Raw genomic sequence first — 13848 nt, 5'->3', positions numbered from 1 at the left:
CTGGCCTGAAGGTTAGGCCCAAGGGCAATTAGCATTTAATTCTTCTCCTTCGTTCCCACCTCAAACTCTGGGATCTGCCCCTCGCCCCAGCTCAGGCTGCCCAGTTCTTGTCTTGCAGAAAAGATCCACCCTACCCCGGGCTTCTGTTTTGGCACTTCTTTGCAGCTGGGGACTAAAAACTCCCTACTCCCACATAGAGAGTGGGCAGAAGAGTCCACTGGAAAGAACGCAGGCTTTGGAGTCAGTCAGCCACCTCGTTGGCTGGGTAACCTTGAGAAAATGACCTAACCTTTCTGACCCTTCATCTGCTGGACTGAAAAATTCGGGTATCTATAGTTACACTGACTTACAGGGTCGTTGGGAGCATTCACTGGAATGACAGGGAAGCACCAATGTGGTGACTCACATCAAAATGGAGCAGGGGTTTGGGGCCAGGGACCTGCCCTGACCATTTGCTCCTGGGCCAGCCCAGGTGGTTTGCTGCCAGCCTGGTGGGCTGTGATGTGGGCACCATGACAGGTGGCTCCTGGCCCTGCCTGGGGGTGTCCCAAAGGGCAGCTGCTCTTCACAGATTCATGAACAAAGCGGCAGTGCCAGCTCTGGGATGAATAATGCTCCTGAAAGCTCCGCCAATGAGGCTCCGAAGTAATACTGAAGCCTGGGCCCGCCCAAGGCCAATTAACTCTGAATCTCTGGGGCTGGCTTGGGGGCCTGGGTGTTTTTAAGATCTCCCAGCTGGTGTTCATGGGCAGCCACAGTTGAGAACCTCTGCCCCACTCCCCTTTTATATACTGCCTTTGACATTGTGTTTTGTTCTTGTAGGCTGCTGAGCGTGTTAGAAATCTGATTAAGGCGCTGGAAACAAGAGAGCCCCAAAATCCAAGCCTCCATCTTAAAAAAATTCTTGTGGTTGGCAGACTGGTAAGAAGGTGTTCCCTGGTTTCTGAACGAGTGCTTCTTGTTATGTTCCCCGGGGGAGACCTGTGCTCCCTGGAAGCTCCCTGAGGACCCTGCACCTCCCCTCTCTGGCTTAAACTTGGCCTCTCAGGCTGGTGGCCCAGACCCCGGGGCCACTGCCTGCCTCCAGCCAATCACTGAATTGTGGGCTCTGTAGCCTGCACCTACATGTCCTTCAAAGATGCTATGAAGATCACGGAGGTGAGGTCTAGAAGTGCTTTCAGAGAGGGAGGCGCCCTGTTTGGGGAAAGAGGGCAGTGGCACAGCTGTGGTGCAGCAGAGCAACGCCCAGCTGTAACCTCAGGGTGCTGGAGCACCGGACTCCCATATCCTTTCTGTGGAAGAGACCTGGTGAGGCTGGCCTGCCTAGGCCTCTCTGATGCCAGGCAAGGTGCAAACAGACCAGGCTGCCAAACAATCTGTCTGTGTCAGACCCTTGAGCCCCAGAGCCAGATTTACTAGAAGGAATTGCCATAAGAACAGGGGCAGCTCTGGGGAGTCGAATGCCACTGGGATACCCTCTTGTCCTCCACAACTATGTCTGATTCTCTCTGCCTCATTCTCCACGTGTGGCAGGGAAAGTGGCTGCTCGCAGCCTTCAGAGCCACTTTCCATCAGTGGGACACAAAGAGTTTCTCTCATGCAACTTCAATTTGTGAAAAACCTCCTGGTGACTCGTTGGACCAATGACTGTGGCCAGACAGGGGCTGGGTCCCTCAGAGGGCCTGCGGCTGGAGGCGGGTTCCACAGATGTGGCCAGCGGGGGGTTCTTTGGGAGGTGGACAGCTACCCGGACCCAGCTGCCTGGACACAGGGTACCTCTTGGGCTCTCCTGAGCACCCCCTAGTCCCACCAGAGTGACACGGCCGTGCTCAGACAGGCTGGCCTGACTAATTTCCCCATTCCCGTGTCTGTGCCTTGCAGTCTGGGAGGCACCAGGCGATTCTGCAGCTGGTGTGTAGCTTCCTCGAGCGAACCTTCATGGCCACATCCTCCTACGCCCACGTGGCCACAGAGCTGGGCTACCTCTTTATCCTGCAGGACCAAGTGAAGGAGGCATCTCTGTGGTACTCGGAGGCCATGAAATTGGACGAGAGCAGCATGGCTGCCTTGACTGGTCTGTGCAGGCAGGGCAGGGCGAGGGGTGGTAGGGCGGGGGCTGGGAGCCAAGCAGGGTGGCCGCCGTGGGTCCAGAAGAGAGTGGGCTGAGAAGCATTCTCCCCAGGGTGTGTGTGAGTTTGGGGCTGCGTTGTATGATGGGGTGCCTGTCCACGAATCTACAAGTATAGATGTAAGAGGAACAGGAATTCTCGAAAGTGGTCAAAGCCATTCTGATCTACAGCCGACCTCCAATAGCCATACCCAGCCATTACGCTCAGTCAGTCCTGCCTCCTCTCAGGCCTCACCAGGCCAGTGTGGGAGAAGGTTCTACTGCCAGAGCACCCCTCCCCAAAGCCTCTAGGCTCACCTCTGTAGACCCTCCCTCTTCAGGCCCCTGAGCTGAAAGGCCACCAGAGTGAGCAGTTTTGAGAGTTTTACTTCCCTGTCTGTCCCAGTGCTTCCCTCCGGCTTTATCTAAATGTCAAATGAATTTTCCAGAGCCCGATTTTCATTTTTATACAAAGCCCTCAAATCGGTGTCTCTGGTGAATCCTGAAGCAGCAGTGTTTGATCTTAGTGGGGGCAGCCTCATGACCAATGCTCCAGGCAGGCTGGCTTCTTGCCCTGGCTCTGAGGAGTTGTGGGCAAGTCACTTCTGTCTACACTCCAGGCTCCTCATCTGTGCGGCACAATCAAAACAGCAATCCAAGTGACTGGTCTTGATTTCTGGTTCAATACGTCAGGCTGACTCATCCGTCATCGCCTCTTCCTCCCTCCCCAAATCCCACAAAAGTCATGGGCGACCTTTTAAAAAGATAATGAGTCCCTGTAGCAGCCCCAGAAACAGGGAAAGGTGCCTTAGGTGGACCAGGAACTTTGAAGGACTTCTCATTTTTAGAAGATATAAAGCAGATTGCATCCAACAAATGGAAACTCCAAGCAGGTCTAGAAACCCATAAGCCAACATGGGTTGGGGCAGCTAAAGAAATGAGTAGATCAGCTTTCCCCAAAGGGCTCCAGGAAAAAGAAAATTTTAAAAACATAAGCTCAGGGTCCCCAGAGGCTGGGAGCAAAACATGCCATAGGGTAGTCATTGAGATAACAGGAGGGTTATTGAGAGCCAGAGAATGGGATCAGGGAGGGTCTACCAGGTGGTGAGGTAGGAGGGAGCAAAACAGAGCCCCCCCCCCCCATGACGTCCCACCACCATCAGGGACATGAAGGACCAAAAGACTTGGATGCCCGGCACATAGGCAAATCCCCCAAAATGTTCCTCCACCAGGCTGAGTCCTTCCCCACTTCCTCATTCAAGGGAGATCCCCAGCCAATCAGCCAAAAGGGAAGTCCATACACTCCAGCCCAGGCCGAGCCCACTCTTGTGTGTCCTGGATTCATCCATCTTATCTGGCCCGTCTGGGAAAATCAGTGACCTTAACAATTTGGGAAATCTGCCCCAGATGCTAATACTCATCACTCTTGTCCATTTATAAATCTACTAGCAGTTTGAAAAAGGGACCAAGTGGAACATGCAAAGCAGTGCCCATCTGAGGAGCAAAGTTAAGGCCAGATACAGAAAAGACTTTTTCCCCCAAACACTTCCCATATTGGCTGACTCTAGAGGGTATTATGTCAGTAAGTAAAGAACATGCTACTAGGAAAAAATACAGAGAACAAAAAAGAGTTGCTGAAAATTTAAAATATGATTATTGCAAAGTAAAAAATTCCATAGATGAGCCAAATAGTGGGATGGATATAATTGAAAACCAAGTTGGTGATTAGGAAGACAGAAATAATTGCACCAAAATGGCCAAGGACTATCTTGTAAAAGAAGAACAGGAGGAAGAGAAGGGATTTGTCCTCCCAATATCAAAACATGTCTCAAAACAAGAGTAGTTAAGTCTGGACTTCCTTGGTGGTGCAGTGGTTAAGAATCCGCCTGCCAATGCAGGTGACACGGGTTTGAGCCCTGGTCCAGGAAGATCCCTCATGCCGCAGAGCAACAAAGCCCAAGCGCCACAACTACTGAGCCTACACTCTAGAGTCTGCGAGCCATAACTACTAAGCCCATGCGCCACAGCTACTGAAACCCGTGCGCTCTAGGGCCCAAGTGCCGCAACTGCTGAGCCCACATGCTGTAACTACTGAAGCCTGTGCACCTAGAGCCCGTGCTCCACAACAAGAGAAGCCACCACAATGAGAAGCCCGTGCACTGCAACAAAGAGTAGCCCCTGCTCACCGCAATTAGAGAAAGCCCACGCACAGCAACGAAGACCCAACGTAACAATAAATAAATATTAAATGCTTTAAAAAAAATAAGTAGTGGAAGACCCAACGTAGCAATAAATAAATATTAAATGCTTTTTTTAAAAAAAGTAGTTAAGTCAGTTTGAGGCCAACACTGGAATAAACAGATAAATGGGATAGAAACAGGTCTTAGGATACAAATGACATTTCAAACCCATAGAGTTTCAATAACTTGTGATTGGACACCTGACTCTCCATTATGAAAAAAATAAAGGTAAATACCCATCTCACACTATCCTCAAAAATAAATTCCAGATGAGTTAGGTATTTAAACATAAAAATTAAATTGGACTTGGGTTTCCTGGGGGATGCTAAGCCTAACCACAAACTCAGAAACTGTAAAGGAAAATGACCAATATGACTACATAAAAACTTAAAACTAATGGATGGCAAAAGGCACAATAAAATAGTTAAAAGGTAAAAGGCAAACTAATGGAAAATGTAACAAAGACTATATATAAAGAGAATATAAATATATAAAGAGAAAAAATATATATATATATAGAGAGAGAGAGAGAGAGAGAAGTCCATCCAAAGAAAAACAGGCAAAAGCTATCAGGAGGAAATTCACAGTAGAAAAGACCATTAAATATATAAAAAGATGTTCATTCTCCCTAAAAAAAATTTTTATATGTGAATTAAAATGAGTTACTGTTCACTCTTTAACCTGGTAAAGAGTGAAGCATGTTTGTGAGGTTGTGAGGAAAGAAAGAACACTTTCAAATTCTTGGCAGGAATGTTAATTCAGATATCCTTGGAGGACAAGTTGGCCTTATCTATCAATGTCTTAGATATGCGTGCCCTTTGACCCATCAGCTCTACTTCAGGAATTAGAACACACACAAATGTAGACCATGGCACTGTAATATTTAAACACTGAAAACAAACTAAATGTGAAATGAGGAGTCCTTCAGTAGGGCAGTAGTTAAATAAACGGTTACATCCACAGTGGAATATTATGTCATGATTAAAGGGAATGGGGTAGATTTGTATGAACTGATGGGAAAACATGGTATACGCTAATAACATATAAATGCTTCAAAAGATGTTTGGAGGCGTATACCCCAAACTGTTCATGTTGGTTCTTTCTAGAGAGAGACACAGCCAGAACATGAGCTAGGGATGTTTTCCTTGCCTTATGATATGAATTCTTTACCATGAGTATGTGCCACTCTAAGTTTGTAAAGATGTCGGAAAGGGCCCCTGCCATCCACTCTCCCGTCCCTGCCTCTGGACTGCTGGACTGCTGGCTCTGCTGCAGAGCTGGCTGCTCATCCTGGTTTTGCCCCATCCCAGGGGTCATCTGGTGCCAGATCTTAGACGGCCACCTGGAAGAGGCTGAGCATCAGCTGGAATTCCTGAAGGAGGTGCAGCAGTCCTTTGGGAAGTCCGAGGTCAGAGCTCTCTGGGCGCTGGGGTTGCTCCAGGATCGTGCCCCCGCCCCGCCTTCCTCCCACCCCCAGTTTCCAGTAAAGCACCCAAGACAGCCCAGGCTTCTGGCAACTCTGCGCAGAGGGTGTTGCTTCCAAGACCTGGGCCTGCCTCCCACAGGTTCTGGTTTTCCTCCAAGCCCTCCTGGCTTCCAAGAAGCACAAGGGAGAGCAGGAGGCCGCGGCACTGCTGAAGGAAGCGGCTGAGCTGCACTTCTCCAGCACGCAGGCCCTCCCCCTGAGCACCGAGTACTTTGAAAGGCTTGACCCCCTCTTCCTGGTCTGCATCGCCAAGGAGTACTTGGTCTTCTGCCCCAAGCAGGTTAGAGGAGAGTGCATCTTCATGGCGGCGGGGTGGGAGCAGGGTTGGTCCTGAGGACAGGTCTGGACGGAGGCAGGACCTACCTGGCAAGTCACCAGGGTGCTTGAGCCTCTGGCAGTTGGGGAGCCCAGCGCTTTTCACACTTGCACATGCAGCGCACCAGTCAGCCAGGGAGTGGGGCACAAGCCCTGCATCTCCCAGGGAATGCCAATGCTTGCTGGTCCAGGTACCGCACTTGGAGGAGCAGGGCACTGGCCCCTGTGTCTGCATTTATCCTAGGGAAGAACTGGGCTCCCTTTTTGCCAGACATCTTCTAAGAAGTATGTTGGTCTTTTCTTGTTTGTCTGGCTTTCCCAGACAGTCAAGATTCCTTGTGGGCAAGGATCATATCTCATACGCCTTAATATCCCCCCAGTGCCTTGTAATGTCATTCCACAAATATTTATTGAAGGCACTACCATGTGCCAGATGCCGTGCTAGGTAGGGGGGATGAAACAGTGAACAAAAGAAAGTCCCCATTCTCGGGAGCTGATGCTCTTGCACTAGGTGGTACGGAGTGGATGGTATATACATGTGGGAAAAAGTAAAACACTGCGAGAGTGTTTTCTGAGCACTCCCGGAGTCTCCGTTGGAATAGGGCAAACCGCACAGCCAGACCCCCGTGTTCCTACAGCCCCGGTCGCCAGGCCAGATTATGTCTCCTCTTCTTAAACAAGTCTCTGTGATCTTGCATCCTGTAGTCAAGGCAGCACCAGCCCTGATCGACCCACTGTATTTGATGGCCCAGGTCAAGTATCTCTCAGGTGAGCCTGTGGGTCCTCATGGCTGGCGGGGCCCCTGGGTGAGTGTCCGCAGGCTCCCTGCCTGGGGTAGTCCACACACACATACCCTCAGGAGGCGGGCCCACTCCTTCCAGCCTCTAACCCCCAGACACCTTCCTGACTCCTCACCAGCAGGGGTCTCTCCAACCCGCCCTTTTGCTGATAGCTTACTTCAGCAGTCCCCAACCCTTTTGGCACCAGGGACCAGTTTCGTGGAAGACAATTTTTCTTCCACGAAGAAGCGGGGTGTGTGGGGGGGTGATGGTTCAGGCGGTAACGTGAGCGATGGGGAGCGGCAGAGGATGCTTTGCTCGCTGGCCCGCCGCTCACCTCCTGCTGTGCGGCCTGGCTCCTAACAGGCCGCGTCCATGGCCCAGGGGTTGGGGACCCCTGGTTTACTTGATCTGTGCCAGGTAATAGTCACTGAACTTGATTACGTGCTGGTACTGCTCTGATCCTGGGGGACAGCAGTACTCAAAACAGGCAAAAATTCCACCATGGAGTTTGTGTTCTAGTGAGGGGACTTGGACAGTAAATGCAGTATTGTTGTTAGGGCACGATTGTGCAATGGAGAAAATGAAAGCCGGGGAGGGCGTGCGGGGGTGCCAGGGTTGCAGTTTTTAAAAGGTGGTCAGGAAGGCCTTGTGAGGAGGGGAGACCCTGTACCATTAGACTTTCAGAGCCTCCAGCAGCCAGAACAGTCCCCGTCCATCCTGTCCCATCTCAAGGCCGAGATTCTGGAGGGAGAGGGAAAGGGGGAGAACCCTCCGTGGGGGCCTGTTGTCCTCTCCGAAGTCCTTGCTCCCTTCAGCCTTTCACCCCCGTCTGCCAAAGCCTCCAGAATGCCATGGCGTGCCTGTGTCCTCTGGCTCTGCATTGTGTGGCTTACACTCTGTCCAGAGCTCCCCGGTCTTCATCCTCGGCCCTCCTAGTGTTCATCCGGCTGCCAGGTTTGCCCACTTCTTGAAGGTCTCCTGGGTACAAGGGGAGGGCAGAAACCACCCCCATCCCGACACACACACAGTGGTGCTGACAGCTGCCAGCACCTTTAGGGACAAAGCAAGGTCTCCAGCTGCTTAGGTTGTCATGGTGACATCTTCACATTTCTGCAGCACAAGGGAAGGAGCAGGGAGTTTGGGACCCAGAAGCAGGTGTTCCCCACCAGCTTGTGATGGACCCCAAGCAGGAGCTGTTGAGGGACCTGGCTGCAGAGGGAGGAGGGCTCTCCCACCAGCTCGCTGTACCCCATTCCTGGGCTGCCACTGCCACCTGCTTAGGGCCAGCCTGGCTGCAGGGAGGCCTCTTAGCCTCAACGTGCCAAGGCATTCAGAGCTCAGCCTCAGGAGCCGATAGGCCTGGATTTAAATACTGACTTTGTCCCTTCCAAGCTGAGTGACTTATATCACTGAAGTTTCAGTCCTGCATCATAATACCAACCTTGTGGGGCTGGGCAGACATTAAACCAGCCTTTCTAAAGTGCTCTGCCTATGTTGGTGCAGAGCAGGTGCTTCTTAAGTTGTGGCTATTATGGTTGCTGTTATTATTAGATTTTGTTCTGCTCTTAGGTGTGGGAATCGAGAGTTCAGTGTTCCCCTGAGCTTCCAGAGGGAGCAGTGAAGTAACTTAGCCATCTCCCTGAGGGTACAGAGAGAAGGGAGGTGTCACACCAAGGTTTGAATTTCCTGGCTTTTGTCTGGGTCAAGGCAAAAACTGTAGTTCTAATTTTAGGAAGAAACCTCTGAGACAAGCAGAACAGAACTGGGTAAAATGCCCTATTGGGTGTTTCTGGGTAACAGGACGTGTAAAATTCCTTCTGCCTTTACATAGTGGGTCCTGAGAGTCCCAAGGATCCCTGGATGTAGAGATTTGTTTATTATTTCTAGGAGAGTTAGAGTATGCCCAGAGCACCCTGCAGCGTTGCCTGGAGCTGGACCCCACCTCCGTGGACGCCTACCTCCTCATGTCTCAGATCTACCTGGCTCAGGGCAACTTTGCCATGTGCTCCCACTGCCTGGAGCTGGGCGTCAGCTACAACTTCCAGGTGGGGGTCCCTTATGCCCTGTCACCTGCTCGACATCCCACAGCCCAGCTCGCATCAGCCCCCACTTGGTTCAGGAGAGTAGCCTCAGGAGCTGCCTGCATCCCTCAGCCCCTTCTGCTGGCCCAAAGGCAGGAGCAGGCTCAGTGGGCTCCTGTGGCCTTCTCCCCTCTGGAAGCTGGAGCCCCACACTTTGCTTATGCTCCTCTAGGTCCGAGACCACCCCCTCTACCACTTCATCAAGGCCAGGGCCCTCAACAAGTCTGGAGACTACCCAGAAGCCATAAAGGCACTGAAGATGATCATAAAATTACCAATTCTGAAGATGGAAGAAAGCAAGAAGTTCCATGGGCCCTCTGTGCGGCCCAGCGAGCGGGTATCCATCTTACTGGAATTGGCAGATGCCCTCCGGATGAATGGGGAGCTGGTAAGAAATGTGCTGCTCTCTCCCCTTGGTTCTGGGGCGTGCTGGAGGTCCAGGGTAGGCCTGGGAACAAGGCTTTTTGATTCTGGCTGATGTCTCCTGGTGCTTTATTTGAGGCTTTATTCATTTGGGAGCATCCCTCTCCCTTACCTAAAAGGCTTCAGTGGCTCCCATTGCCCTCAAGATAAACTCCAAACCCTACTGAGTCCTGCATGATCTGTCCCCTGCCTACGTCATTGTCCCTATAAGGATCTGGGAGGTGGAGCACACAGGCCCACCAGGGCCACCACAGGTAGTCGTGCAGGTTGGGCAATGCACAGCTCCAGTAAATGCCAGTTACATCCCCTTGAAGTTTTGCAGTGTACAACCTGCTCAACTGTATGAGGCAGCCCTGGGACCTTGGAAGGCCTGGCTGGGCAAAGGCAGGAAGCACCAAAATGGGCAAAGAGAGTAACTTTGTTAGAATAATCAAGGGTACATATACAATGAAGATATAATTCGAATAGACCTTTATGTGCCCAATACCATAACGTTAAAATATCTTTGACTGAAAGCAGGAAGGTACAAGGAGAGGCGTCCATAGGTCTCCCATAGGAAGGAATCACCAACAGACTTTGAGGTGCTCAGGAACAAGTTCTTACAGTCAGGGGTTTCGTGCCCCTCAGCTGGCCCTGCCCTCCAGGAACAGTGGCCCTGGATGCCGAGGGGCTCTCTCTCCTTCCTGCTGCTCTGAGGTGGAGGTGGGCCATCCTCTCCTTGGCTTCCAGGAGTGGTGGGTGACAGCAAATGGAGGGTCTGTTGGGTTCCCATGTCTTAGCATGAGGCCACGAAGGTCATGCAGGACACCATCAACGAGTTCAGTGGCACGCCGGAGGAGATCCGCATCACCATTGCCAACGTGGATTTGGCCCTGAGCAAGGGGAACGTAGACCTGGCACTGAGCATTCTGAGGAACATCACACCCAAGCAGCCCTGCTACATGGAGGCCAAGGAGAAGATGGCCAGCATCTACCTGCAGACCTGCAAGGACGTCCGCCTCTACATCGGGTGCTACCGGTGAGCCCTGGGCAATGCACTGACAGCCCCAGCCCCAGTGGCATCTCAGGGAGTGTTTTCTCCAGATTGTCTTCTTCACCCTGGGTCTTCAGAATGTGTCCTCAGAGTGTGTTTGATGAAAGTAGGGAATTTCCCATGGGTTAGGTCAGTCAGACCAGCTTGTGGCTGACTTGTGAGGATACAGGGGTGAATCTGCCCTGAGCCCTGCTTGCCCCCCGTTATGGGTCACATCCTGGTGGGAATCATTTTTCTGCCCCAGCCCCTGGCTCTGCCTGTCCTTGAGGAAATGTTCAGTGACTTAGATGTACCAACGTGAGTGAAGGAGGATGGAGAGCAGGGATTGGAAGCCCCAAGTTACTGTCTCTACGATTTGACATTGGGACTTCAAGGGTACTGCCCTGGTCCCCTTCCTCAGGCAAAACTCTATCTAGGCAATTCAGGAGGAAGGGGAGGTGATGCCAAGAGCAGTGGGAAACCAATAAGCAGTAGGGTGACATAGTCACACTGGAGGTTTAGAAAGAGCAGGCTGCCTCATGAAGAGGGGTCTGGGGGTTTGGGAGTGGAGGCCAGAGGAGTGGGTGGAAGTGCCGGCTGTGGTCCAGATGACAGTTGAGGAGAGGCTGAACTAAGGGAGCTAGCACCATGCCTCATCTGAGCCAATAAATATTGAGTGATGAATGAATGAGTAAATGAAAGAATGTCAGCCAGAATGAATGGGAAAGAAGAGGAGATGGATTCAGGAATAGGAAGGATGCACAGGGCTGAGCTAAGGTTTTGGTTACTTTTGCAGGGAGCTCTGTGAACATCTGCCTGGCCCTCACACCAGCCTGCTACTGGGTGATGCTTTCATGAACATTCAGGAGGTGAGTGAAGGTCTCATGACCTCACCAAGTGCTCCCCCCCCCAAAAAAAAACTTACTTCTCCAGTGAGAGGGAAGAGAGAGACTGCGGACCCTTTCCCCACCAGCCCGAGAAGGCCCTCGAGGTCTACGACGAGGCCTACAGAAAGAACCCACACGACGCATCCCTGATCAGCAGGATTGGGCAAGCTTACGTGAAGACCCACCAGTACACCAAGGTCAGGCTGGGCTGGGGTGGGAAGGGGTGGGGAGGGCCAGCCCAGCAGGGAAGATGGAGGAGGGTGCATGGGTGGGAGGCTGGGTGGGAGGGGAGAGCCCGGTGAATGGGGTGCCAAGGGGAGGACTCAGCAACTCCCCACCACCCCCCACCACCTGCCGAGGCTAAGGCTCGGGCCCTGAGCCAGGAGGGAGGCCTTTGCACCTGAGGCTTCTGTGATCTGGAGGGGCACACAGGCGCGGTGGCTGCGGCGGGGAGTGGGGCGGTGTGCACACGGTGTGAGGTGCTCGCGAGTAAAACCAGACTTGATGCCAATATTTCCTGTGTGCACTAAGGCGATTAATTATTATGAGGCTGCCCAGAAGATTAGCGGACAGGACTTTCTGTGCCACGATCTGGCTGAACTGCTCCTGAAGTTAAAGAAGTTCAACAAAGCAGAAAAAGTTTTGAAGCAGGCACTGGATCATGACTTTGGTGAGTCAGCATCCTCACTCCCCTAACCTTCGAGCAGACAGACTGCCCCCGGCCCGCACCCTCTTCTCCTGCAGAATGGGGCAGGGGACGGGCACTGGTTGGGGCTCTGAACCCAGCCTCCATCCTCCCCCATGCCCCGCTTCCCAGGGGCCAGAAAACACTACTTTGAGTTTCCATTTTGCAGTCAAAGACATCCCATCCTTGATGAATGATGTCAAGTGCTTGCTTTTGCTGGCAAAGGTTTACAAGAGCCATAAGAAAGAAGATGTGATGGACACCTTGAACAAGGTAATTGACAAGTAGACTCAAGCTCTTTATCTGCCATTTCCTGATGGGAGCTGAAGATAGGATAGGACTGCAGGTCTGGAAGGCTCCAGGCCTGGTCCTCAAAAGAGGATCTAGGTTACACCTCTGACCTCCACCTTGCATTTATCCCCCCAGCCTTGCTCTCTTATTGATTGTGCACGGAAGTGCTCTAAGCCCGCCTGGGCTGGGCTGGAGAATGCAGGGCATAAGACAGTGCCTTTGTCCTCAAGGATGCTTGTGGTGATAATAATAGATAATGCCAGCAGGCTCCCATGCATTGAATGCTCTGTGCTGAGTTCTGTACTAGGCTTTTTGCTTTCTTATTTAATTCTCACAGTAGCCCTTTGAGCTAAGCACTGTGACATTCCTATTTAACAGATAAGACTCAAAGAGGTTAAGAAATGTACCCAAAGTCATACTGCTAGTAAGTGGTAGAGCTGAGATTTGAACCAGGTTTGGCTTGTCCCAGCCCAAAGTCTCCTGCTGGGAGACTCCTGGCCATTCTTCCCACTCCTTCACTCTTTCTACCTGAGGGTATGGCCTGGCACTTGCCCCTGGGGTGTATTCTGTGGTTGTAGAACATCTCGGACTGCTTGAGGTGACTTATCCCCTTGTTCCCCTCTGGATTTCCATTCCTCAGTCTGGCCCTTAGGGAACCCGGGGCTGATCTGTGCCCACTTCCCGAAACTTAACCCTGGCATCCTCATTTCCTCTTGCCCCAATGCTCTCTGGTTAACTCACTTGACCACTGTATGTCATGGACATTTGTGGGGGCCGCCTCAAGTTCCCAGCAGGGCAGTATTCAGAACAAATGCACCCATCAAAACACAGCCTGCGTTGAATACCTATGGTGTGCTTGTCCTAGCCTGTAGGACAGCTGAAGCAAATTAGACACAGTGAGGACCAAGGTGTGATGCAAACAGGTAAACAAGTCAAGTACAATACAGTGTTTTGTTTGAGTGCCTTTGCTTCTGCTCCTGCCCCAGAGGCAGTGCCAGTTCACCTCTTGGGTACTCAGCCAGTGGCCCTGCCTGTCTAGAGCGACCCAGATTTGCTCAAGGGCACTTGAGATGCCCTTGCTAAGACAGCTGGCCCTGAGTTGAGAGCTTGGGGATTTGCTGTGAATTGGCCTGAGATCTGGCACATCAGGCTCTGGGTTTCTGATGCAGAGTTTACTGCCTTCCCAAGGCCATGGACCTCCAGTCTCGGATCCTGAAGCGTGTTCCCCTGGAGCAACCAGAAATGATCCCCTCCCAGAAGCAACTGGCAGCCTCCATCTGCATCCACTTTGGGGAGTACTACCTGGCAGAGAAGGAGTATGCCAAGGCAGTGCAGTCTTACAAAGATGCCCTCTCCTACTCACCCATTGACGATAAGGTGGGGATTGAAATAAGGTGCGTCCTCAAGAGCGAGACCCTCTTCCTTCTCTTGGGCCGCGAAGCCTCGCAGAGCTCCCTGACTAGGGACGGAGGCCAGTTCCTTCTCTGTGCCTCCCTGCAAGGGGCACAGACCCCTGGTGCCAGGGGGGCCTGCTCCAGC

The 13848-nt window shown here is 52.1% G+C and overlaps 1 protein-coding gene across 3 annotated transcripts in view; it reads left to right on the top strand.

Annotated features, from left to right (window-relative positions):
• TTC21A (tetratricopeptide repeat domain 21A) overlaps positions 1–13848 on the top strand; it is a 30383-nt gene that overhangs the window by 10825 nt on the left and 5710 nt on the right. For all 3 annotated transcript variants that reach the window (XM_079933133.1, XM_079933132.1, XM_079933131.1), the window contains 13 exons: positions 823–921; positions 1882–2074; positions 5658–5755; positions 5913–6113; positions 6787–6916; positions 8818–8975; positions 9184–9399; positions 10214–10452; positions 11243–11315; positions 11420–11530; positions 11865–12003; positions 12188–12291; positions 13498–13686. In XM_079933133.1, the coding sequence (XP_079789259.1) occupies positions 823–921; positions 1882–2074; positions 5658–5755; positions 5913–6113; positions 6787–6916; positions 8818–8975; positions 9184–9399; positions 10214–10452; positions 11243–11315; positions 11420–11530; positions 11865–12003; positions 12188–12291; positions 13498–13686 (1950 nt within the window). The remainder of the gene's footprint in view (positions 1–822; positions 922–1881; positions 2075–5657; positions 5756–5912; positions 6114–6786; positions 6917–8817; positions 8976–9183; positions 9400–10213; positions 10453–11242; positions 11316–11419; positions 11531–11864; positions 12004–12187; positions 12292–13497; positions 13687–13848) is intronic.

The sequence above is a fragment of the Stenella coeruleoalba genome (genome assembly GCF_951394435.1).
Source record: "Stenella coeruleoalba genome assembly, chromosome: 10".
NCBI lineage: Eukaryota > Metazoa > Chordata > Mammalia > Artiodactyla > Delphinidae > Stenella > Stenella coeruleoalba.
The sequence above is the reverse complement of the archived record's forward strand: the minus strand, read 5'-3'. Positions and strand labels throughout refer to the sequence as shown.